Here is a 24,212-nt window from a genome sequence, read left to right as displayed (position 1 = left end):
TATTACTATTTTTAGAACCATTTTATTACTATTAACTTTGAAAATTTTTAAAAACAAGGGATTGGTGTTTTTCACACTTCCAAGGTGAAGCCATTCCCTCTTTTCCTGTCCCTCCATCCCTTGTCCAAACTCTTCATCTTTTAGGCAAAGAACACCAGGAGTTTGCACCACAGCAAGCACAGGGAAGTTTCCAAAATTAAAAATACCAGCACAGAACCCATAAAACCCGTGATATTCACAAGATATGACTCTTCATTTATGCAAATCTGTAATTACTTCATAATCAAAGCAGGGTTTGAGAGGCAGAACTGACACTGGGCCAGGAGGGGCAGAGCCACAGCAGCTGCTCATGGAGAGGGAAGAAGGAAAAAAGGGAGGAAAACCAAGTGGCACCAAACTCACCCAAGGGAAGTTCAGCTGAACCTGTGGAACAGCTGATGACCAGATAATATTTCATAATATATTCTTTATTTTTCAATAGTTAAGCTCTGTTAGGAATAAGCTTTTGAGGGAGGCAGAAGGGAATGATCTACAGCCAATTTCCATCCCTTTTTAAGCCTCCACATGGCTGCACAAGAGGTCCCAGGTAATTAGTGCTGTCACCATTAGTGCAGCTTATTTCCCAAGAGCCATGGTGTCATTTGGAAAAAGAGGATCCTGAGTGCATTCAAGGGGGGAAATTGCAGCAAAATATACAAGTTTGGCCAAAAAGAAGTGGTCCTTGAAGCAGCAGGCTGTGCAGTTTGACTTTCATTTTGACAGGCTGGATGTGTTTGATATGTCTATTTAATGGGCTTTTAAATAAAACCACTGTTACTATAGTAACATTTACATCAGAGGTTGTGCTCATGCTGCCTCTGAGGTACAGAAAACCAATCTGCTCTGCTCACCTTTGTGCTTCACGCCGATATTTTACATGGCAAAGCTGTTTTCTAATAAATAATTTCCTTTTTTCGGAGTATTTTCCTTCTCAGCTTGGAAATGAGGATGCATTTGAGCTGGTTGGCTTTGCAGTGACTAAGCCCTGTGAGTGGGAACAGCACTGCTGGTGCCAGGGAGAAGAAGGATTGCATGAAAAGGGAACTGCAGCCTGCGGAAATCCATGCTGCATCCCTGGAGGGGCCCAAGGCCAGGCTGGACTCTTGGAGCAACCTGGGGTAGTGGGAGGTGTCCCTGTCATGAGAATGGGATGGGCTTTAAGGGCCTTTCCAAGCCAAACCCTTCCAGGACTCTACAGTTCCATCAAACAGGACAAATTTTGCTTTTCTTCTCCTCCATGAGGTTTCCCTGGTCCAACTCTGCTTTCACTGAACAGCACCAGAACATTTACACAGCAAAGCATGACCCTCTTTAGGTGAGGAAATGAAAGCACCCAGGGCTCCCAATTCCCCTAAAAAGACTTTTCAGTCACGCATGTCCTTTACAGGAATTAGCAGCTGGAAAATAAAAAGGAAAAGGGAAGAGCGAAGGACACCTCTCAAACAGCTTGACTTGATTCTTCTTCTGTTTTTCCTTCTATTTTTCTTCCTGATGAGCACCATTTGAAATCAGTTTTCAGTGCACACGTGCATGGATGGGACTGTGGAAGAGCCCAAACGCTGCTGGCCACGTAAAGCCAGCTTGGCTGATGCCACAGCCATGAAAAAGCAGGACTGACTTTGATTCCAAAGCATTGTTTGGTCTGTTGTCCCCAGAGCCCCCGCCAGGGTGACACACTCAGCTCCATCTCAGCGAGGAGAAAGCAAACACCACCACTTTCTCCCTCAGGGGGTGGTGCTGGGATCTATTTCCAGCAGCACTTCAGAAAAGCTGGCACCAATCTGGGTTCTCAAGTGGGAGCTCACACAGAGACCAGGAATTCACAGCACAGAGCTGGCACACAGAGAAATGCTGCAGAAAAGGGGAAGGTATTTTGAATAAATGCCTTCATTAAAAAAAAAAAAATAAATCTAGGCTTTTTATCAATTTAAGCATTTCTAAATCTGTCAAAAAATTCAGTTTGTGATAGTCACAGGCTCAGAAAAAATATCAAATGGGGGGTTTAATCCAAATTGAGGCCACTTTTGTGGTTTTGGCTATGGGGAGAGGATTTTACTTAAATGTTTATATCTCAGTGATGAGTTTCATCCAACATGAAATAGAAACCCCATCTACTCATGCCCACAATAAATGAATCATGGAAGGGTTGGAAGGGGCTTTAAAGTTTTTTTTTAAATGCCACCACTTTTTCATTAGAGCAGGAGAAGTTTGAAAATGGGTGGGACAAGGATCCTCCCCCACCTTGTCCCACCATCCCAAAAGAGAAAAAAATATTCCTAAATAAGAGACAACCTCACACTTATTTCATCCCCAAAGGGAAAGAAAACATTGCTAAATAGGAGACAACCTCACACATCCTTCATCCCAAGAGGGAAAATAACATTTCTAAATAAGAGACAACCTCACACATATTTCATGGCTCTTTTTTGTGGCATTATTCTCAAAAATCAGAGTATTTCACCTAAACATCAAGGGAAGTGCTGGAATAGTGTCCAATTTTCAGCTCCTACTAAGCACAGGTTTGGGCACTAAGTTTTGGATAAATCCTTGGAAGATTTGGGTTTCAGTGTTCAAAATCTGGCAGCATTTCATCCCTGTTTAGCTGGAGTGTGGAATGGCTGGATCCATGTGCTGAGATGTTCATTTTCTGCTCATTTTCTAGATAATAATAGGTGAGAAGGAATTGCATGAGGGGGAAAAATACAGGAATATTGAATGTGTGGTGGGAAAACAGGAAAAACTGGGCTAGGAAGGGAAGATATGGGAAGAGGCAAGAACAAGAAGCAGATGGATCCTTCTGGGGTGGGAATGATGTGTCCAGATAGTGCTGGCACAGAGGAGTGTGAGTGAAGGGATGATCCTGCAATTGTGACAGCAGGGAAAGGGTTGGGGACACAGAGTCCCACCAAACAGGGGTGAAACCTCTGTGAGAGGCACTGGGAGGCTGTGCCCTCAGATTTACGGGATGGTGGGAACACTTGGATGGTGGATTCTGAAGTTGTTCTCTCTTTATTTGACAGAAAAATGGGATCAGCACAGCCTGGGACAGCCATTGCCAGTTTGTGACATTAAAAATGGCATCAGCACTGCCTGGAACAGCCATTCCCAGTTTTTGGGAGAAAAATGGGATGCCTGGGAGAGCCATTGCCAGTTTTTGGTGCCTCTGGAGAAGGCTGGGAGCAGCTGGCCCATGGAGAGGGGTGCTCTGTGTGCCTTTCCCCCAGGAATTCCACATGGGAATGTTCCCTCAGGCAGCAGCACTGATGCCTTGTGCAGGCTGCCCTGGAGCAGAGGCTGGGCAGAGTCCCAGAATAAAGCAGGGATTTATTCACAGGATCTCCTCCATGGATCCACCTTGGGCAGCACCAGAGCCCAGCCAGGGCTGCACCCAAGATGAACCAAAATGGCCCCAAAATGCACGAGCGGGCACGGGCTCTGTCCCTGGGATCAGCTCTGCTCCATTTGCACCTTGCAGTTCATTGTCCCATTCCAGCTTTAGCCCAGGCAGTCCCACCCTGCTTGTTTTTCTCTCTCCAGCCCACGGGGTTTGTGCTCTGGGGCTGAGATTTGGGTCATTTGTCCTTGGTGCCCAGCTGGAGCAGGAATTGTTTTGTCTCCCTGCTCTGTGCACAGAGCTCAGCATCCCTGAATGTGAACCCAGACCCACACACTAAAGCAGCTCAGAGTGTGAAAATAGAAAAGCCAAACCTGAGGCACCACCAGCAGCCTCTGCCAGGGGCTCCTGCAGGAGTTTGTAGAGGCCAAGGCACTGCTGGGGCTGCAGGAATAGGAATGAGCAGGGCAGGGATCAGCTCTCCCACACTTGGCAAGGAGCTCCTCAAAAAGCAGAGTTCCAAGGGAATCAGACAGGAATCCCACACCCACAGTGGTTCACACCACACCAGGCAAGAGCAGAACATTCAAACCCACAACCCCCTCCAGCCTCCACTCACACCCAAGGCCCTGCACATTTAAAATGCCAGTTTTGGACTTACATCTCTAAACTCTCCCTTATTGATCAGGTATTTGTGGCAAAATGCCTCCCTTGAAGGCTGCCAAACACAAATCCTGAATAATCTGATTTGATTATTCAGTGCAGACAGGTTTTCCCTTCAGAAAGGTCACATTTATTTAATTAATTTATTTAATTCCAACCTGGAGCTGGCTGCAGGATATCTGAGCACCCCTGAATCATCCCAGTTCAACATCAGCTCTTTCCCTCCACATCACCACTGCTATTTCTTTGTACATGGATTAATAAGAGATAAAATTGACTATTGATTAATAACACTAATTTCAAAAGGTTTCATTTTGGGGCAGGAGTTTTGAGGTTTAAATGGGACCAAACCCTGCTGCCACACTCAGTCTCCAAATAAAAATACAGCCCTAAGGAATGACCTATTACTGCCATTTAAAAGTTAGCTACTATTCATTTAATGAGATTACTAAAAGTGCTACAGGAAATCAGGTGTTGACTGACCCTCAAAATGAGTTTACCTCATTACCTGCCCATTACAGAGCAGAAAATGTAATTATTGCAGGAACTTGGAGCACCTCACACAAAACTGAAGAGTCGTGGGCAATAAAAGCACTTCAGTGTCAGGCAGGTGGCAGAAAATTGGTTTTGCCCTTTGATTTACTTAAAATTCTGCAAAGAATCCAAAAGTTTGGGTTCTATTTGGAAATGATACCCCCCAACTGACTTTATTTCTGTTTAACTTCTTCCCATCACTAAAGGAAAAGGGAGCAGTGCTGTCATTCACAGTGACTTCCATCACTTGTCAGAAGCATCACTGCCTCAACATGAAGATGAGACTAAAATTAAGTTAATTGGGCAATTTTTCACACCAAACCAAAGGCCACACTTTAAAAATACCTCACAGCCCACAAAGCTTGAGCAACCACCTCAAACCACCACACAGTAAAACAAACACATTTCTTTTCAAACATCAGTAGCAGTGATGAAAGGTTTGTATTTCATAACAATTGTTCTGACATTAAAAACCTTCCAAATATGACAAATCAACCCCTGTGAAAGAGCAGAGAAACAGAAATACCTGTGATCATCCTCAGGTGTCCAAAGGGAGGTGAATAATCCCAATCCTAATTGAGGAAATTGGCTGTATCCCAATTAACTTTGCACATTCCTCACCTCTGAGACTCCCAGATAAAGGCTGGGCACTTGGAAATTGTGTCTAAGGACTGGCTGGCTCTTAAGAGATCCATGAAAACTGATTTATTTTCTGCTGTAGGTTTTAATCAAGCAGAAAAATATTTGTTAGGAATGCAGTCTTTAAAGGAATGAGAAGGAAACACAGGATACTCTGGACTGGCTAAGTGATATTAGTTTGTATAATATGATTTCAAAGATAAAATGTATTTCTGTATGCAGGAGAAATATTCTGCATTTCTTAATCTGGTAAAATTGAACAGAGTTTTCTTATGGGATTTTTTTTTATATGGGAAACGGTTTTATCATCCTGGAGCTGTTTAAGACATCATTTATGTGGTGATAAAAACCTGCCACACTGTGACACTCAGCTGTGCTCTAGGAACAAGGACAAGCTGTAAATCCTCTCCCTGTGTTCGAGGCAGGGATTTGTGGATCCAACAGCCCGTTCCTGTGAGGCACGGCCAGGAATGCCACCCCCTGAGCCAAGGACAGTGACTCCCCTCACATGGGAGGGGTCACCAGCCCAGCTGGGTCAGGCTTGCACCCCCCTGATCCCAAATTCCCATCAGCTTCCCCAGGGACAGCTTGATCAGCAGCCAGAGAGTGACAACTATTGCAGCTTTGTCTCTGGGTGGTGGAAAAGGATTTTTCCCCTTTAAAGATGGAGAACTGGGAACAAAGGCTCCTGTTATACTGGGAAATAGCAGAGCAGCAAAATCCCAACCCCAGATTAAACAGTCCCAACAGAGGGTAAGCAAAACATACAAATGTCACCCTCAATCCTCTTATTCCAAGTGCTGCTTTCAAAGGCACTTTAAACACCCTTCAACTTGTCCCCAAATGCCCAAAAACCCAAAACCACCCAGGCAGCATCCGCCATTTATTGCCATGGACCAAGAAAGGGAAAGCAGCACAGTCAGGGCGTTGGGAAATGAAGCTCCAAGCAGTGATAAATCAAAATTCAAAGGCATTGGTAACCTGAAATGCCCCCCTGGACCTACCAGAGACACCAACATTGCTGTTTGTACCTCAGAGTTATTCTGCTTTTCAGGGTTTCAAGTAATGTAAAACTCCAGCCTGAATACAATTTCTGCTTTGGTTTTTTCAACTCCACAACAGTGAGCAATTCATTTTCTCAGCATTCCCCAAGAAAATGCACTAGTGAAAATATGTAACAATGTCACACAGGCAGTTTCCACCAGGGAATTTCCGCCAGTTTGGCAAAGAGCTAAAAAATATTAGGGGTTCAGACCCCAACACCTGGGCTGAGCTGAAATTCCTCTTATAATCATTTCACAGAACTCTTCCCTGAATGCAAAACTGCAGCAGGAGGGGGGTAATTATCATGTATAATGTGTATTTATTATTAACATTATGTGTAATTTTGCACAGTTATGTTCGCTACATCTAAATTGCTGTATTAAAGAAAGCCATGGGTTGAGTCTCACTTGGAAAACAATCTTCCACCTGTTCCCCAGGAATTTCCTGAGGGAAAAGAGGGGTGTTTTTATAATTTTATAATCCCTGTTGTGTCCCCAGCAGAGGTGGGCAGAAGGAACTCCAGGTGTAGAATCTCCTGCACAGGCAGACCAGGGGTGGGAGAGGAAGCAGGGACCAACCAGTCCATTAGAAAGATAAATATCCTGAATATTTGTTACAATCTAGAACTATTCTATAAAAAATAATAATTCCATTAAAAAAATAAACATGGTCATGGGGAAAAAACATCTATAACCCATTTTTAATATAACAGCTGAACCAAACCTCAAAATAAAGGGCAAAAGCAAAGCAATAAAACAAGATAAATACAGAACAGGACTTTTGAGAAAATGTCTCCAGCTGATGTTTAACATTTGATCCCAATTCAGCAGCCAATGCTTCCTCACCCATTTTATCAGATTTTCCCTGGGAAGCCCTGCAGTAGCAACTGGGCCTGTGTTTGCAGGGCCACCTAAACAAATCAATGGCTCATTAGTACCTGGGGAGCATCCAGCTTAATGAGAGTCTGTCCAATCTTTACCAGAGCCCAAACAATCCCTGCAGAGCAAACAGACAGCATCTGAAAAGTCCTGCTGTGGTAAGAATTGAGATCAGGGTTAGAAAACTCATCTTAGAGCTTTCCACCATTTGCAGTTTGTCACCACAATTTGAAATGTGACAGTTTGGTATCACCCTGGTGTAACAAGTTTACACTCGTTTTGTGGGATTAAAGGCTGTTCAGTGGTTTTAGGAAGTTACCCAAGGTCCTAACAACTGCTCAGAGAGGTTACCAGCTTCTGAGAGGATTGAAGAACCCACGAAACCAGTGCCAGACTGGGACCAGCACCCCCTGTGCTGGTTTTTAACCCATCCCAGAGGATGTGACAGGGAATAAGTGAAGAAAAACAGCTGAACAGGGGCGGGATAGGAAATCAAAGTTACCCCCACAAACACCCCCAATCCAGCAGCAGGTTACAAAGGGGAGCTCAGCAAGCCTGGAGCTGCAGTGACCCTGTCAAAGGTGAGCAGCATTCCCAAGCACTCCCTGTGCACAGATGTGACCCACACTCACCTCCTCCAGAGCCCCACACTCAGGGCACTGCTGTGAAAATGAATCTCCAGCCCTCCCAAACAGACCCCACAAACTCCTCCTCACTGTGGGGGATTCAGTAACTCCATTTTCCCAAGCTCTGGGGAGATCAGAATTCCTCACTTTAATATCAGGAGTAGTGACCTGGAAGAGAAGGAGAGCTCTGATGCCCCCTGCATCCCTGCCCTGCTGGCAGAGAATGGATTTTATCCAGACTCCCTGGAAGAAAGGGAAAAGCTCAAGCACTACCTCACATCCCATCTTTTTTATGGAGTGCTTCAAAAACCTCCCCAATTCACCACAAACCCAAGAAATAAACTGTCATCCTTTACCTTTCCAACACATTCTACATGAATTCCACTCCCATGGCTCCTGGAATTGCCCATTCCACACCAGGAAAGCAGCACTGGACATGTTTTACCTGCCCCCTCACACCTGCCTGTTGTCACCTCTTGAAATTACAGACAGACAAATCTTTAAGCATCAGATATGTTTATTAGACAATTCCAAAAGTCAGTTTTAGTAGGCAGCTTGGAAAGAAAAGTAGAAGGTATTTGAATGTCCATGTTTTAATACTTGCTGATGTCAGGGATATGGCAATCATAAAAAACTGTTTACAAAAGGTACAAAAGCTGCACTCCCAATGGCAGGAACAGGATGAGCTGGCAAGGAAGCTTTGGGAAAAGCTGATCATGGAACACTGATCTTGCCATGGAGGTGCAGCCACAAAAATCAGCCTTATGTGGAAATTAAGGCACTTTGGATACACAGTATTCACTTCCACGCAGGGAAACCATTCCAGAGAAAGCACAATAAACTCCCACTGCAGGGATGGGACACAATTCCCAGTACAGACCATCAGAGCTCAGTGGGAGTGAAGCTCTGGAGAAAAAACCCCACTGAAATATTATTTTTTACCATATTTGATAACAAAGTAAATTTACTTTAGAGGTTAAGGAAGATCTCCATGATTCCAACACAATTTTAAACATGTAATGTAAAGTCCACGTGAAAACTGCATGAAATTCACATTAGGGATTAGTGCACGTAGTTACTTCCAAATAATACTACAAATAATAAAAACAATAATAAAAAAGCATTGACCTTCTCTACTCACCACCCATGAGGTCCCCACCAACCACAGCCCAAAGGGGATACAGTACAATGGAAAAATTTGGCAAAAAGCAATTTAAACCAGCATTTTCTGGTCCTCCTGGTCCCTTTAGATTGTCCTTGTTCACTGCTCCTGTCACACACTACAGAATGATTTCTTTTCAGGAAAAATTCCATCTCAGCTGCTTTTCCTCCCCAAAACTCCACCAGTAACTGAGTAGTTTTGTAGATTTCTATCTCAGACTTTGGTACATAAATGGAGTAAAAGCTTTCCAGAACCCAGCCCCAGTCCAAGTGGAGCTAAATGGAATTGTTAGCAATGGCATTAGGAATTTACCATCAGGCACTGACTGGGTTTTATTTCACTGTTTTACTCCATTATTGAGTGAAAAGTGCCACTGTGTAGGGGAAAAAGGCATCTTCTTTAGAATCACAGCAGGATTTAAACATGGAAATGACGTTTCATATGAAATATTTGGTTTATCACTAACCAAGTCATTTTCCCAGTTCCAACAGCTTTCATCAAAAGCAGGAAGAAGACACTCAGATAATTTGTTATTCCCAGGATTTTTGTAAGTTTATCCTGCTATGCCTTGGATGGAGCATTAACATCCAGAAATAAACTGTCCTTTAATGTTAATTCCTCTTTTAGCAGTAATTAATTACTGACCATTCCCTCTGTTCTTACACAACTAAAGTAATAAAATTAGATTTTCTTAAGTGTGATTATGTGAATGGTTACTAGGATAATGCTATTAAAATATAGTGTTTTAATGCAATAACAACCTTCTTCCAGACAAAAAACAGGAGCTGAAGAAGGGTGTGTTAAAAGCAAGGAAGAAATAAGAAATCCTACCCAGCAGAACACTCCTTTCCTAGCCATTCACACCCATAAAAACACAGAGTTGAACATTAAAATGTGATTTAAGTGTCCTGAGGGTAGTTTCTCCTTTTGTGAACCTTCATAGAAGTCATGTCAGCTTTAAGATGCATTAAAATATGTTATTAGCCACAATTTTTAAACTGAACAGAGACAGAAAATATCTTTGTGTGGAGAAAATGATCTTTAAACAAACATAAGTGGAAGGGTTTTTAACCAGGGTTATTTTCTTTTGCTTTCCTCAGGCAGTAAGAGTTGGCATCACTTATGTTTGGCTTTATTATCATTAAGAAAAATCAAATTTTCTGAAATTAATGAGATGTAAATGAAATAATAACTGATCCTAATTGAAGCAGAAAATTTGCTCAAGTTGAACAATCCCAATTAGGATAATCTTCATATTAATCTCTGATTATGTGGTTAAAAACCCAACAGGAGTAGTGACCAATGGCTCAATGACATTTCAGTAAAAAATCAATGCAAATACAGTGAGAAATGTGTAAAACTGCTTATTTTTTGTAAACTTCTTCAAGGATAAATTCATAATTCCCCATTTTAGTGACTACTTCAAGCCAAGTGTCAGCACTGTCCCTTTGGCTGAAGTGCATTTAAGAAAGCAAATTATTACATGACAATGTAAAGCCAGGTGAATGTTATAACACACCACACACATTAGGATATCTCTACACACACAGAACTGGGGAAAAGCTGTGAAATATTGAAAATTACCAGCACCACAGAGAGCTCCTACCACTGCTCCCAGCTGAAGTCATCTCCTCTGCCAAAGACAAGGAAAAAGCCCAGAATGGTCAGGAAAATGACTGCATTGCCAGCCAGCACCAGGCCACAGGCTCCCCACTTGATCTGCAATGCAAGAAATGCAACAATCAAAGCACTTCTTGGAAAAGATGCTCAGGACAGTTATTTACAGCCATTAGATCAGCTAAAACACTAAAAAAATCACAGTACTGCAGAAAGGTGCTAAAAGCAGAACAGGCAAACAATAAAAAACTCAATTTGTGTGACTAATTATTCAATTAGCAGCCACTTGTATCACTAATAAACACTTCAGCCAAGCTACTGCTAGGATTGAGAAGAAAATGATGACTTGCCTTCCAAATCATTGAAACACACCTAAATCAGAGAGAAAGCTGCTGAAATTAGTGCTCTCCTTGCATTGCCAAGCAACAAAATCAAAATATCTCCTTTTAAACAAGTCACAGGCAGGGAAAACGTGGATTTAAAAGTAAACAGCTTTTTTCTTTATTCATGAGCTGCAGAAGTAATTTACTTAAATAAGGAACATTGACTCCCAAAACACACAACAGAGTTCCCTCTCGTGGTTGTTCTGCTGCTGCCAGGCCCCACCTCCAAAATAAAAATAGCAGGGGGATTGGGCATTGTCAATAAATTCAGAGCAAGTACACAACAGTTATAAATGTATTTACAAATGTATTTATTGTGTAAATTAATAAATTCAGAGCAAGTACTCAACATTTATAAATGTATTTCTAAATGTGTTTATAAATGTACTTATAAATGTATTTATAAATAGTATAATATATATATAATAATAATATATAAATATAAAATAATATATATAAATGTATGTATATATATAAAAATGTATATATACATTTATAAATGTATTTATTGTGTAAACAAATTCAGAGCAAGTACACAACATTTATAAATGTATTTATAAATGTATATATTGTATGTATAATATATATCATATATAATGTATATTATATATAATATATATTATAATATATATAAATATATAACATATATAAATGTATGTATATACATGTATTTATAAATGTATTTACAAATGTATTTATTGTGTAAATTAATAAATTCAGAGCAAGTACACAAAGTTTAAAGGAGTGAAAGGGAAAAGCAACAGGACTGAGAAAATCACTGGGACTGGGGGAATTCTTTGCCTTTCAGACAAATGTGACCAAAATCTCACCACTGGGGAGAAGTTCAGAAAGCAAAGAGGAAAGAACTTAGGCACAGTTCCCTCAGGTTTTCAGAGGCCAAACCTGGAAATGCTCTGAGAGCCACAAGAGCAGCTCTGGAAGTTTGGCCTTTTATCTTTTAACTCCTAATACTCCCAGCCCCCAGGTTTGCAGCACCCTGAATGGAGAAAGCAGGAATTCCAAGAGAAAAATAAGGAAGCTGGAGCTAGAAGTGATGCAGAGGGTCATGAGACAGAGGCATGAGGTGCAGGAGGAGATGTTATCTTGGGTTGGGCCTAAACAAGGCTGGAGGGGAAAAACACCAGCTAAAAACTTCTCAGTCATGCGAGCTCTTTTTTTTTTATCACATCAAAAAAGCAAATTTCAGTGGATTATTTTCACCCGGAGACAGCAGAGTAATGAAAAAAAGCAGGATTGAAGATGATGCACAACAAGTGGGGCCTGAAAAGAAAAATTAGCAAGGACTTACTGCTTCCACCCGTGCCAGGATGATGGGGAACCCAAAGGCAGAGACAACAATTCCCGTGGTGAAGAAATAGGCCAGCTCCCTGCAGGCACTGCTGGCTGCATCGCTGTCATCTCCCACCCTCTTGGCAATGAAGTGGGGAATGGGGCAGATGAAGTAAAAGATCAGCACAAACAGGGGCCAGTACACGCTGGGGAGGGGCAGAGAACAATGTTAAAAGAGCTACCTCGGGCACAAAGCTGGTGCAAAACTCCTAGTGCTGCTTTTTGGCTTGAAGAGTGGATTGATCAGAAGACTGCACCCAAAATGGGGCAATTCCACCTGGATCTCCCCGCACTGATAGAGCAGCATGCAGCAAGGGTTCATTTATTTTACTTTTGCATTCAGTTTTGAATCAGTTTGGTGATTCAGCTCTGAGCATGGAGGGAGCAGGAAATGCACTGTGGCAGGAACAGGAGCAGCATTCCCAAATTACAGGGATGAAGCAGGCACACCCTCCCATCTCTCTGTATCACAGCTCTCAGGAGCCTCCTGCCAGTTTTTAAAGGGTTTTACAGACACAGAATTACAAACTACAGGGATGAAGCAGGCACACCCTCCCATCTCCTCTCTGTATCACAGCTCTCAGGAGCCTCCTGCCAGTTTTTAAAGTGTTTTACAGACACAGAATTACAAACTACAGGGATGAAGCAGGCACACCCTCCCATCTCCTCTCTGTATCACAGCTCTCAGGAGCCTCCTGCCAGTTTTTAAAGGGTTTTACAGACACAGAATTACAAACTACAGGGATGAAGCAGGCACACCCTCCCATCTCCTCTCTGTATCACAGCTCTCAGGAGCCTCCTGCCAGTTTTTAAAGTGTTTTACAGACACAGAATGACGGAATTACAGAACAAAGCTCACCCAGCTCCAGCCCCTGCCATGGGTGGGGACATCCCAAAAGGAAACTTGTGGGAGGATTGTTCAAAGGAACAGGAAATTAAGGAAATGTTGGTGTGAGATTACAAAGCAAGGTGGCACCGCTTTCCCTGAGGCAGCACAGGGCTGTCTGTAGTGCTTTTATTTTAATGCAAATACCGCCTTAGGAAGTGATGTGTAATCACAACAAAGCACCACGTGCCAAGAGCCTGGGAGCGGGGGGCTGCGGGAGGAGCCAAAGAGCCCCGTTAAATAATAAAATAAACGCTGTAATTAATGGATTTTAACCAGAAACTTTGCGAAGGGCGCCGGCCCGCTCACCCGTAGTACTCCAGGGCGCAGCCCAGCATGAGGAACGTCAGCCCGATGGCTCCGCTGAACGACAAGGCCACGAGAGCTGCAACGGCACAGGGCGGGCGGTGAGGCACCGGACCCGTGTGGCACCAGCCCGTGAGGCACCGGGCATCCCTCCCGGGGCACCCGCAACCGCCTCACCGCGGGCCGGGCATCCCTCGGCGGGGGCCGGGTACCACCTCCCCCGGTGCCGGGCACCCCTCCCCGCCTCTCCCGGCCGCCCGCCCCCGCGTGAGGCGCTGCCCGGGCCGCGCTCCCTCCTGAAGGAGCCCCCGGTACCTTTCACGCCCGCCATGTCCGGGCTCCGTTGGCACCGCGCGACTTCCGCCTTCTGGCCACGCCCCTTCACCGCGCGTCACGTGACCGAGCATTTAAAAGGGCGGGCGGTGGGCGGGAGCGCCTTTTCCCGCCACGCCTGCGCTCGCGGCAGGGGGCGGGGTGTCCTGAGGGGACGGCCGCGAGTGGGGTTTAATGCACGTAAAAAGCCGCAAAAACCCGCGTGTTCTCATATATAACCCCTGTATGCGGGTAAAAAACGTGTATGTGCGTGCGTTAAATTCGCATCTGTCCGTAAGGAGAGTATATTTGTGCACAAATGTATATTTGTGTGGATTTGAATCCGTAAACACCGCTTTAAAGAGCCCCCGCCCCTCAGGCGCTGCCGTTTTGTAGGTGCTCCTGAAAACCTCTGTTTTCACCCCAAAAAATGGAGCCGGCTCGTTTGCCTCAAGCAGGGCCACCTCAGGACCTGCATCGTCCACCTTTGTGCTAATCCACACGTAGAAAGGGACAGCTTTTTTTAAAGCCGTGTTTTTCAAGCCTTGGATTTTTTGATATGACACATCCGAACTCCCATTTTTGACCCAAGAGAAACCTTTTTGCCCCAACAACGGCCTTTTTACCCCAAAACAGCCTTATTAATTCAGCAATGGCCTTTTTGCCCCAAGAATGGTCTTTTTGTCCCAAGAAGAACATTTTTGCCCCCAAACCAATCTCTTTTACCCACTAACAGCATTTTTGTCCCAAGAAAAGCCTTTAAGAGGGAGATTATACACAACATTTTCGATAACCCTCCCCAGGGAGCTTTTCTTCAGACACCTCCCTCCTCAGCTGTTCTATGTTCCCTGCTCCATGTTTTTCCCCATTTTTCATTATTTTACATTATTTTGAGCCAGAAAGCTAATTAAAACAGGCTTAATCCACTATATGCTTCCAAAAAATTTGAAAAATTTAGGTTTGCTGGCTTGTTTGGCTGTGGGTCTCTGAAGGTAGGAGCCTGAGAACAGCAATGCAAAGTTGTTCCCAAATAATTTGGGAAAAGCACCTGGAATGCCAGCCTGTGGATAATGAGAGTGACAAAACTGACCCAGCCAGGGCTCACCACCCCTCACACAGGAGATGCAGGACTGCAGCCTCGTGGTCACAAGCACAAAAGATAGCTGAATTTGTTAATTTGAGCTTTTTAATGTATATACAAATGTTTTAGACCAGTCACAATTTCATCGAGTATATACCGTATTTACAAAAATTACAATAATTTAGTCAAACAGTAAACCTGAACATTGATAACCTCTGTCACTACCAGATATGACAAGAATGGATTTTTTTCAGTTAACTATTTGGATATACATACATCCTAATACTTTCATGCATCCATAAAAACATTAGGGATGGAAGTAATCAAAACTTAAATGGGGTAGAGGGTTGGATTTTTTTTTTTTTTTGTAAAGTTTAATGGTGGATTTGTATTTTTGTGAATGAATGAGTATCCAGAGTTATGTGCCGTGACAAACTCGATACAAAGCTAATGAGGTTTTCATCATTAAAAAAAAGTACGTTATAATAATGAGATCCTTTTTATTATATAGGCATAGGTCACAATATCTACAAATGTGAATGAGAAACAATAAACCAACAAATCACAGGAACATGATTCACATTCCAGTTATCTCTTTAAATAAGACAAGCACATACTGGATCAAAACATTAATAAATAACATCCAGTTTGTTACTATTATCTTAAGGTCTTTTATATAAAAGGAGACCTATGTGTTGGTTTCACATTTTCAGTTAATGGCAGTAAATAATGGACCAATACAACAAAAGGATGAGTTTTACACAGAAAGCCATGTACTTTGACACACTCTCTTTGCAGTAATAGCTTTGCCACTTGAAAATGTAAGTGCAACAAGTAGTGGATTGTCTTGAAAAACCACCAGCCTTAAAGACTCACACCCGATGGCAACCTGCCCCTGAGGCAGTAAATACAGATTATTTCCTGCCCATCTACTGAGTATCCCTCAAACACGGGTAGGTGTTGGTAAATAAACTGCTAACTTTAGTTACTCTACAAAAGAACGCCAGAATTTGGGGTGAAGTTTGAATTTCAACTCGCTTTGGAACTAGGAAAGCTGCTTCAGCTTCAGCAACAGAGAGATTCCCTTGTGATGCCACTGCTTTGGTCCAATAGAAACTTTAGAGCGAATCAATTTGCACTGGAGTGACCCCAGAGATCAGACCTGGTCTCTGGATGTCTGTGCGACAGCTCGTACACCATGATCTGAGAAATGAACTTGCAACAGGTTTCAGCCTGCCAAGAGCCTTGGCCAAGTGCTCTGGAGCTGATAAAGGCATAAAGGTGATACAAGTGGGCTGGGAAAAGTTCTGAATCCGCAGGAGGGGGAGTGCTACCTAGAAACTGGGAAGTTTCTAAACCTTTCCGGCAGAATTTTGAGTTGTTGGCATTTCTGTGATGGTTTCAAGCTGCTGATGAGAACCACGGGAAATGCAGCACGTGCTCATTCCTCACTTGGACCAGGATTCAAGGTGGATTCACCCTCCCTTCCCCCCAAAACTGCTGCTTAACAAACCAGCAAGGGGCTGCTGACCCAAAGACTCGTTGCTCGCTTTCCAAAGCATCTGGAGGAATTCTGCCTGCACATTTCTGCGGGGCTGGGAGGTGAAGCACAGCATTAATTAATGCAAAAGCAGCTGCCACACTGACCCAGCCCAGGATTCAGCTTGGGCTCTCTTCAGCCAGACTACACTAGATGAGCAATTAAGCAGCAAATGGTGACTGTTAGGAGCGTGCCTAAACCACAGCTGAGCACTTCAAGTGGATAATTCCATCCAAACTCAGGAAAAAAATAACATACATCCAAGTTTGGGCCTCACCAGCAGTTGTTGAACTCAACTGAAGCGCTGCCATATCACACCTCACAAAAACAAGGTAGGAAATTCACCAGCTACACTTTGTTGGAGACAGACCAGTTCCACCTTCTCCCAGTATGTGTTCTTACTTGTCCCACTGGAACCCAAAATAAAATAGAGAAGTTACCAGAAACTGTAACCCTGTGGCTCTGGTGGGCTGAGCCAGGTGGCCAGAGTTCCTCTGAGCTCAGGATTCTGGAGACCTTTCTCATGTTCTTCATGATAAGTATTAGGCTCTTAGTTTTCTGAAACTTGTGAATTTCCAGCCAGAGTTTGGTTGATCTGTGACATTTGTGACAAGAGACTAAATAAGCACTAGCACGGGTCTGGAGTGGAGGCTGACAAAGTACCTAATACAAGGGTTTTTGTCCTTGGTTTTCAAATTCTGACCAGGCATCATTCAGCTCCATAAATATCATCTTTGCATATTGTTCATATGGCTGCCCAGTAGCCTGGAATAAAAACAGAGACAAGAGAGGGATATCAGAGCTCCCACACAAGCTGGCACGTGAGCAGATTCCCAAGCAGCTCCAGGAAATTTCACTTTTTCCTTGACAAAAACCAGCTGCTCTGGAGGGCTGCTTTCCTTAAGAACTTCTTGGCTTTGCTGCTCCTCAGAGCTGAGAACCCCCAGAGCGGGATAAACCACCATAATAAATGTCACCTTCTAAATAATAAATATAACGTTGGCATTGGGAGAGGATTTTACCTGCATGGAGGGGGAAGAGCTGCCACCTGACACGGTTCCTGGATGAAATCAGAATTCCTGCAAACCTCAGGCAGCCCACATCCTCCCAAGCCTTGGGACCCCCATTTCCTGCCAAGGGGAAGTTTCCTCCTCCCCACGGGGTGTCCCAGATGGAGTTGTTGCTCCCTGGTCGGCAAATGGCAGAAGCCAGGGCACGAGCCATGAGCTGGGCAGCCAAACATCCTGGTGGTTCCATTGCAGGAGTTTGATTTGGAACTGCTGCCCAGCAGCAGAATGGCTGAGAGTCAAAGTGAGGTTGCCAAAAGCTCTGAATTTCTTGAAGCAGCAGGTTCCAGGCATAGCATTGGGGCTGGCAGTGGTTTCACAAAACCCCTGACTGCTTTGGGCAGGGAGGGACCTTAGAGCCTAAATGGTTCCATGGGCAGGGACACCTTCTGCTACCCCAGATTGCTCCAGCCTGGCCTTGAACACTTCCAGGGATGAGTTGAGAGTTCTCAACTTCCAGAAACTTGCAGAAATCTTGAGCTCCCACTTTCCACAGAGCTGTTTGCAGCAATAAATCAGCAATCCCATGCAACCCTTTATACTCAATTCTGGTTTCCCCCCGAGGTGGAGGCAGCCCAGCCTTACCTTGTCGGGGTGAACAACGAGCACAGCCCGCCTGTACACCTTCTTCACCTGCTCTGGGGTCACCAGGTCTGCCATACTCACAGGCTTCCACTTGGTCTCCCCTGCCCACAGCACCGTGTGCATGGTGGACAGCAGAGCCCTGATGTTCCTCTCCTTGCCCTCGATCCACTCCAGGACCTGCAGGAAGGAGTGCAAGTCTCTATTTATGCCTCACTTTAGATATTCCACCAGGACTAAGTTTGTTCATTTGAATAGCTGTGGCCCTGAGGAGCATCTTAAATTTCTTTCCATGCTTTAGAAACCTTCAGAAAACCTTTAGCTAATTGTCATTAACTTTTATATCACTGTTTTTAAATTATCATTAATTTTATATCACTTGAAAGTTAAGACAGACTTTGAGCAACATCCCTGCTAAAAACACTGACTGAGTAATGCTTGATGGAATAGCCAAAATTAAGTGTTTAATTGTTTGGTTCTTTAGCAAGGTTAATTGCACACCCCAACTAAGCTCAGCTAAGCTAAAATGTAAATGTGAAAACCAAAGCATAAATAGATTTTACAGTTCCAGGCTGAGCTGCCCCAATGAAATAAAAACACATCAGAGCAAAGAGAATTATATTGGGAAGGCCAAATCAGCTGGGAGCATCAGTGACTCAACAGCTTTTGTGGGGATGAAAATGGGAGCTGGGAAAACTCCTGCCCACTCCAAGGCCTGACCTCTGGCCAGCTCTTGTGGCTGATGGTGGTGTTCATTGTGGCTACTGTCACTTCCCAAAGGTTAAAACCTTTCCACAAGGCTAAAACCAGGACATTTTGAGAGGATCATTCTGTTTTCTAGAACTTTGCTTGGCTTTTGCTGCAGCTTTTCCTCTCCTTCTGTAATTCCAATTTGTGGTCTCATATTTCACATAGAGAGCAGGACAGACTGAATTCCCTTCCCTTCCATAAGAGATCTGCAGTTTGGCAATTTATTGAGGAGAGATGAGAGAATTCCGAAGCAGGCAGGATTAATGAGGCAGAGGATTAGTTCAATTAGCTGCGCCTGCTAATCAGGGCTGGAGTGTTGTGGAAGGGCAGCAGCCCAGACAGTGACACTGAGCAAGCCATTGGTGGTGTGGTCTGGCTGAGGACAGAAATGTAACCTTGCAGTTTCAATCTGTTGAGGACATTGAATGACTGGGAGGACATCACCAAGAATTTTGCTTACTTTGAGTTTTTCAGGGTCCATCTCCTTTGCCATTTCTTCTTTTCTCATCTCAGCTATTGTTTTGGGACCCTTCTTGTCCTTGTGAGCATTAAAGCCTTGACCAGATAATAAATCTTCAAAATCTGCAGACACCTTTGGCTTGGAATCTTGAAAATGGAGAAGATTTGAAGTTATTATCATAGCATGGGTGCATTTAACCCTGGCTTTCTACATAAGATACATCCTTTGGTTAATCACATTAATGATCTCCCAGTGCTAATGACTGTGCAGGCTCTCATGAAAGATGTTGCTTAATGTTACTTTTAAGTTGTTGTTATTATTATTACAGAATCCTATAATGCTTTATGTTGGAAGGGACCTTGAAGTTTATCTAGTTCCAACCCCCTCCCATGGCAGGGACACCTTCCACTGTCCCAGGTTGCTCCAACCCCCATCCAGCCTGGCTTTGGACACTTCCAGGATTATTTTGGAAGCTCATTTGGAATACAGGACTTCCTAAATAGCACAGTTCAGTCCAGGAGAGGATAAAGCACCAAATAATCCACGTGACAGACTTGCTTAGCCCCAGCCTGCAAACCAAGGGACACCCACAGGTGCCCAAGGCTCTTACCGACATTAGCAGCTCCTTTCCCGCGCTCGCCCTGCGCCCCCGTGGCCGAGAAGCTGACGTTGTAGTTGGGTTTGTTCTGGGGGGAGGCGTGGGGCACGCTGGGCTGGCCCTTGGGCTGTGTCCCCTGCCAGCTGTACCCCGTGCCCTGCTGCCACCCGCTGCCCCCCATGGGCTGTGGCGGTGCTTTCTGTGGGGACGGCGGGAAGGCCCCGGCCATGCCCGTCGGCGTGGTGGGCTTGCTGGCAAACGAGGGGCCACCTGTGGGCAGCAACACAGGGAGAGAGTCACAGTGGGAATAAACCACAACTGCCTTTGCAGCATTGGAATCAAGGGTCTGCTGGTTATGGCATGAAAGGAGGGGGAAAGGCGTTTCTGAGTGGTCAAGTTGTGCAGCCAGGTGCAAATACCCTGTGAAAAATGTGTATTTTATGATTGGCTTTTCACAACTATTAAAATTAATATTATATGTGTTGTGTTAGAAAGTAATGCTGGATTAATTCTCTTCAGTACTGTGTTAAATGTCGTTTTAGGTTATAACAAAATGTTAAAATAGAAACTGTGCTATGTAAGATACTTTTTTAAAGAAAGGACCTGCAGCAAGGTAGCAGCCACAGGACAGCTGAATCTTTCAGAGAAAGAGAATTTATTGCCCCATTATCAGAAGAAATGAACTTCTTCTGCCTCGAAGGTGCTGTCAGGATTCAGAGGAAGAAGCTGACACTGCCCAGACAGAATCCTGTGTTTCAATGGAATTTATGCACCATGTATGAGGTGTATGAATATGCAACAGGTTATTGCTTTTAAGGGCTAATCCTCTGTTAATGTGGGTCCTTTTTCTGGCTTATTTTGCCCAGAAAAAGTACTTGGACATCCATAACTCTTTGTCTCTATTATCTCATATTGTCCTAATCCAAATTGTCCAAATTATTATTACTCTAATTGTATTGTTATTTTTATAACCATTTTATTACTATCAGATTTTTAAAATTTTAAAAACAAGTGATTGGCAATTTTCACGTACCCCACCTTTAGACAATATTGCAAATTAGAGGCAGATCAACTCCACAGGTTTTCTCACAAAGCAGAATTGATCCAAGCAAAGTCCCCCAGGGTTCTGCTTTCAGCTGTGCCACGAATGTTTGCAGCATGGCTTTAGCCCAGAGATTGCTCTGTGAGCTGTTTCTGGGACAGCTCCTGGCTTTGGGGGTTTGAGGAATGGGAGGTGGCTCAGGGAAGCAGGGAAAGCTGGAGGTGGCTAACAAGGAGCCACAGCTAAAGGAGCCACAGCTCCGTGGGGATGGATGGTGGCAACACAGAGTGACACAGTGATTAAAGCTGGGAGGGACCTTAAAGCTCATCCAGTTGCATCCCACTCTGCACTAGGCCAGGCTGCCCAGAGCCCCATCCAGCCTGGCCTTGGGCACGTGCAGGGGTGAGGGAGCTCTCTGGCAGCCGGTGCCAGTGCCAGCACCAAGCTGGTGCTGTTGGAATCGTGTCTCCTCACGCTGTGCTGATTAAAACCATCCACAGAGATGAGTCCCAGCGCCTCACTGCTTTAGGGGATGCTCCTCTGGCTCTGGTTGTGTTTGTGGGAGGAAGCCAGTGTCAATGTTTTATTATTTCACACTGACATCCACACTCAGCTCCTAGCTCAGAAATGTGTCATGGAAACTGGATGAAGAGCTTTTGATTTACTCACGACCAACAAAAATGTGCTTAAACATCCTGGGGATGCCAAGGCATTTGTTTTTAAACCCCACCACTCTCCTACAGAATGTGTGCTTTAAAAGGACCTCGGTGGCTCTGACATGGGGCTTGGCACGGTTTTTATTTTGCTCCTGCAGAGCAGCCTGAAATCCAGCAGAGGGAACTGGGAAACCGAATTCCAGAGCCGTGCTGGGACTGACGCAAAGGGGAAAACAAACATCACACCGAACCACAAGGCTCCCAAAGAGCTGAGGGCAGCAACAAAGGCAAGGAAAATCTATTTACCACACTCAGACAATGCTGGGCTTTAAGGAAAGCTTCAGTAATTTCTCAGAACTGCCTTTTAAACATTGGAATTGAGGGTTTGCTGATTTTCTCATTACATAAAACAAGGGGAAAAGGCTTTTCTAAGCCTTTGTAGCCAGGTGAAATACCCCATCTTTAGATAATACTGCAAATTAGAGGCAGAACAATTCCACAGCTTTTCTCACAAAGCAGGAAAACAAGTCAAGTCTAGAAGGAAGCAATTACTCAAGAACCCCAGCAGCTTTGCAGAGCCAAATTCTCCTCCCAGGCCTGTAGCAGCACTTGAGCACAGAGCATCCCCAGCCAGAGCATGTTTGGACTTATCAGAGGTTGTGCTTTGCAATCCATGCAGCCTGCTGAGCTCCCTGCACGTTGCCAGCACATTTTTTGACCAGGGATCAGGAAAAGCATGGATTTGTGAGAGTTACAGAGAGTCAGGCAGAAGGGAAAGCCTGCCAGCAGCACTGGCATGCAGGTGGGCTGAGAGGCCCCACACATACCAGGCTGCTCAGCCTATTTCTCTAAAACAATGCTGGTAATTTGTTATTTTCCTTTTTTTAATAAGGGATGCAAACCTGCTAAACTTGCTCCAAGACTTCCCAGATCAGCAAATGGATCCAGTGTTTGGGGTTTAGCCTGATGAGTGGGAGTGCTGTGGAGGGATCCTGTAGGACTGGTGGCAGCAGACTTACTTCCCATTCCTAAACCACCTTAAAAAGAAAAGAAAAAATATATAATATATATAAGAGAAAAAAGAACATTTTCCCTTCTGTTTGACATTTTTCCTCCTGTTTGATACGAGTGCAGCTCTTCCCCAGTGCTCAGCCACATATTAGAAGACTGCTATTAAAATTGAGTGTACCATGAGTGTACCATTGTCAGTTCCTCAGCAGCCTCAGACTTGTTGCACTCCCACTCCCAATTAGGAACAGCAGCAGGAATGTTCCCAGACTGTCTGCTCTGCCAGAGGAATTGTGACATGTGCATACATTTTAACAACTAGAAGCCTTCAGGAAGCAGCTCTGGGAGGCCATGCACACTCTCCCAAGATCAGAAAGAACCAGGCAATCATTTAGTGGCATCCTGGGAATGCACAGCACTGCCCAGGCTTTTTCCATGGCTCTCCATGGGATGAAACAACCTCTGGATACCCTCACCTCACCTGTCCTGCTCTGAGCTCTTGAGGAAACCAACCCAGATTATTTTAAATCTGGAAATCTTTAGAGGGAACCTGTTCTTTGCAGTCACTGGCAGCATTTCCCCTCTGCCTCTCCCCTCTCAGAGCTCCCTAAAGGTGTTTTTTTTGCTAACCACCCTGAATTTTATGGCACATACCTGCTTTGTTGGGCCAGTCCCAACCACTGGAAACATCTGGTTGGATGGAAACTGTTGGAGTGCCTGAAGCTAAAGAGAATGACTGATATCAGTATCTGAAAGCATTGCAGCAAAACCAGCACAGCCCAGTGCCCACCAGGAGCCACTGGGACCCCACAAAGTCCCAGAACCTCATGTGGGAGGTTCCCCCCATGGCAGGGGGCTGGAACTGGATGGTCTTTAAGATCCCTTTCAGCTTTCCAGGGAGATACTCCCAAGGAGCATTTGTTAGATGATCAGGCACAAATAAATCCATGACTGAATGTGTTTCAGACAGGGTTACACCTGAAGTTTTGGGGTGAGAGGGAGGAAATTAGGGAGCTTTTAAACAAATAGAAGAAAACTCCTTCTCTTCAGTCAAATTCAGCTGTGAATTTGGTTGGGGTTACTACTGGAGCTAAAGAAAGCTGGTGCCTGCAACTAAAATCACCAAAGGATGTGTGTTTTCTCTAAACATGGCTGTGTTCAGTGCAATTAATGGTAGTTTGCTTCAAAGGAGACCTCCTAACCACAGGAACGTGTGGGCAGACATTCTTCATGGCCTCTTTTTTATTTATATAAATAGCCTATTAATTAAGTCTAAGACCTGAGCAAAACTCAGCTCATCCTACCACACTTCATATGCTGAATGTACTTTAAGTCCAGAGACAAAAAGCTCTTTCCTGTTTCGTGGGGTTTCTGTGGTTTAGAGTCCTTTTATGGGAATCATCACTTTGTACTTAATGGTTCCATTTCTGTTTCAAAGCAACATTTTACATTTCTTTAAACCCCCTGGAAGAGGCTCCCCTTTCTTACCCATGTGAAAGGGATCGCTGTGCACAGTTGGTGAAGGGCTTCTTGTGGCTTGGAGGAAAGGATCCCCAGGGACAGCTGATGAGCCAAGGAAGGAGCCCAGGAGGTCTGGACCAGTTTGCTTGGGGCTGCTTCCAAAAGGATCAAAGGCAGTGGCTGTGAAAACATAT

At 44.3% G+C, this 24,212-nt stretch overlaps 2 protein-coding genes across 2 annotated transcripts in view; both read right to left on the bottom strand.

Moving 5' to 3' along the window:
- Positions 1-8,267: 8,267 nt before the first annotated feature.
- On the bottom strand, positions 8,268-13,827 carry LEPROT (leptin receptor overlapping transcript). Its single transcript, XM_058809079.1, has 4 exons — positions 13,777-13,827; positions 13,465-13,540; positions 12,229-12,415; positions 8,268-10,638 (listed from the first exon to the last, which is right to left on the bottom strand). Exons 1-4 carry the CDS (start codon positions 13,790-13,792, stop codon positions 10,522-10,524), a joined length of 396 nt encoding a protein of 131 aa, XP_058665062.1. The 5' UTR covers positions 13,793-13,827; the 3' UTR covers positions 8,268-10,521.
- A 957-nt stretch (positions 13,828-14,784) lies between these two features.
- The window catches only part of DNAJC6 (DnaJ heat shock protein family (Hsp40) member C6), a 33,039-nt gene continuing 23,611 nt past the window's right edge, over positions 14,785-24,212 (bottom strand). Inside the window, exons 13-19 of the mRNA XM_058809078.1 lie at positions 24,046-24,198; positions 23,212-23,280; positions 22,452-22,586; positions 19,864-20,121; positions 19,254-19,399; positions 18,047-18,223; positions 14,785-17,159 (exon numbers count right to left, since the gene is read on the bottom strand). Coding sequence (XP_058665061.1) covers positions 17,058-17,159; positions 18,047-18,223; positions 19,254-19,399; positions 19,864-20,121; positions 22,452-22,586; positions 23,212-23,280; positions 24,046-24,198 — 1,040 coding nt within the window. The 3' untranslated portion in view covers positions 14,785-17,057. The remainder of the gene's footprint in view (positions 17,160-18,046; positions 18,224-19,253; positions 19,400-19,863; positions 20,122-22,451; positions 22,587-23,211; positions 23,281-24,045; positions 24,199-24,212) is intronic.

This window comes from Ammospiza caudacuta, chromosome 7, assembly GCF_027887145.1.
Source record: "Ammospiza caudacuta isolate bAmmCau1 chromosome 7, bAmmCau1.pri, whole genome shotgun sequence".
Classification (NCBI taxonomy): domain Eukaryota; kingdom Metazoa; phylum Chordata; class Aves; order Passeriformes; family Passerellidae; genus Ammospiza; species Ammospiza caudacuta.
Note: the sequence above shows the minus strand (reverse complement) of the source record. Positions and strands in the feature narration are given on the sequence as shown.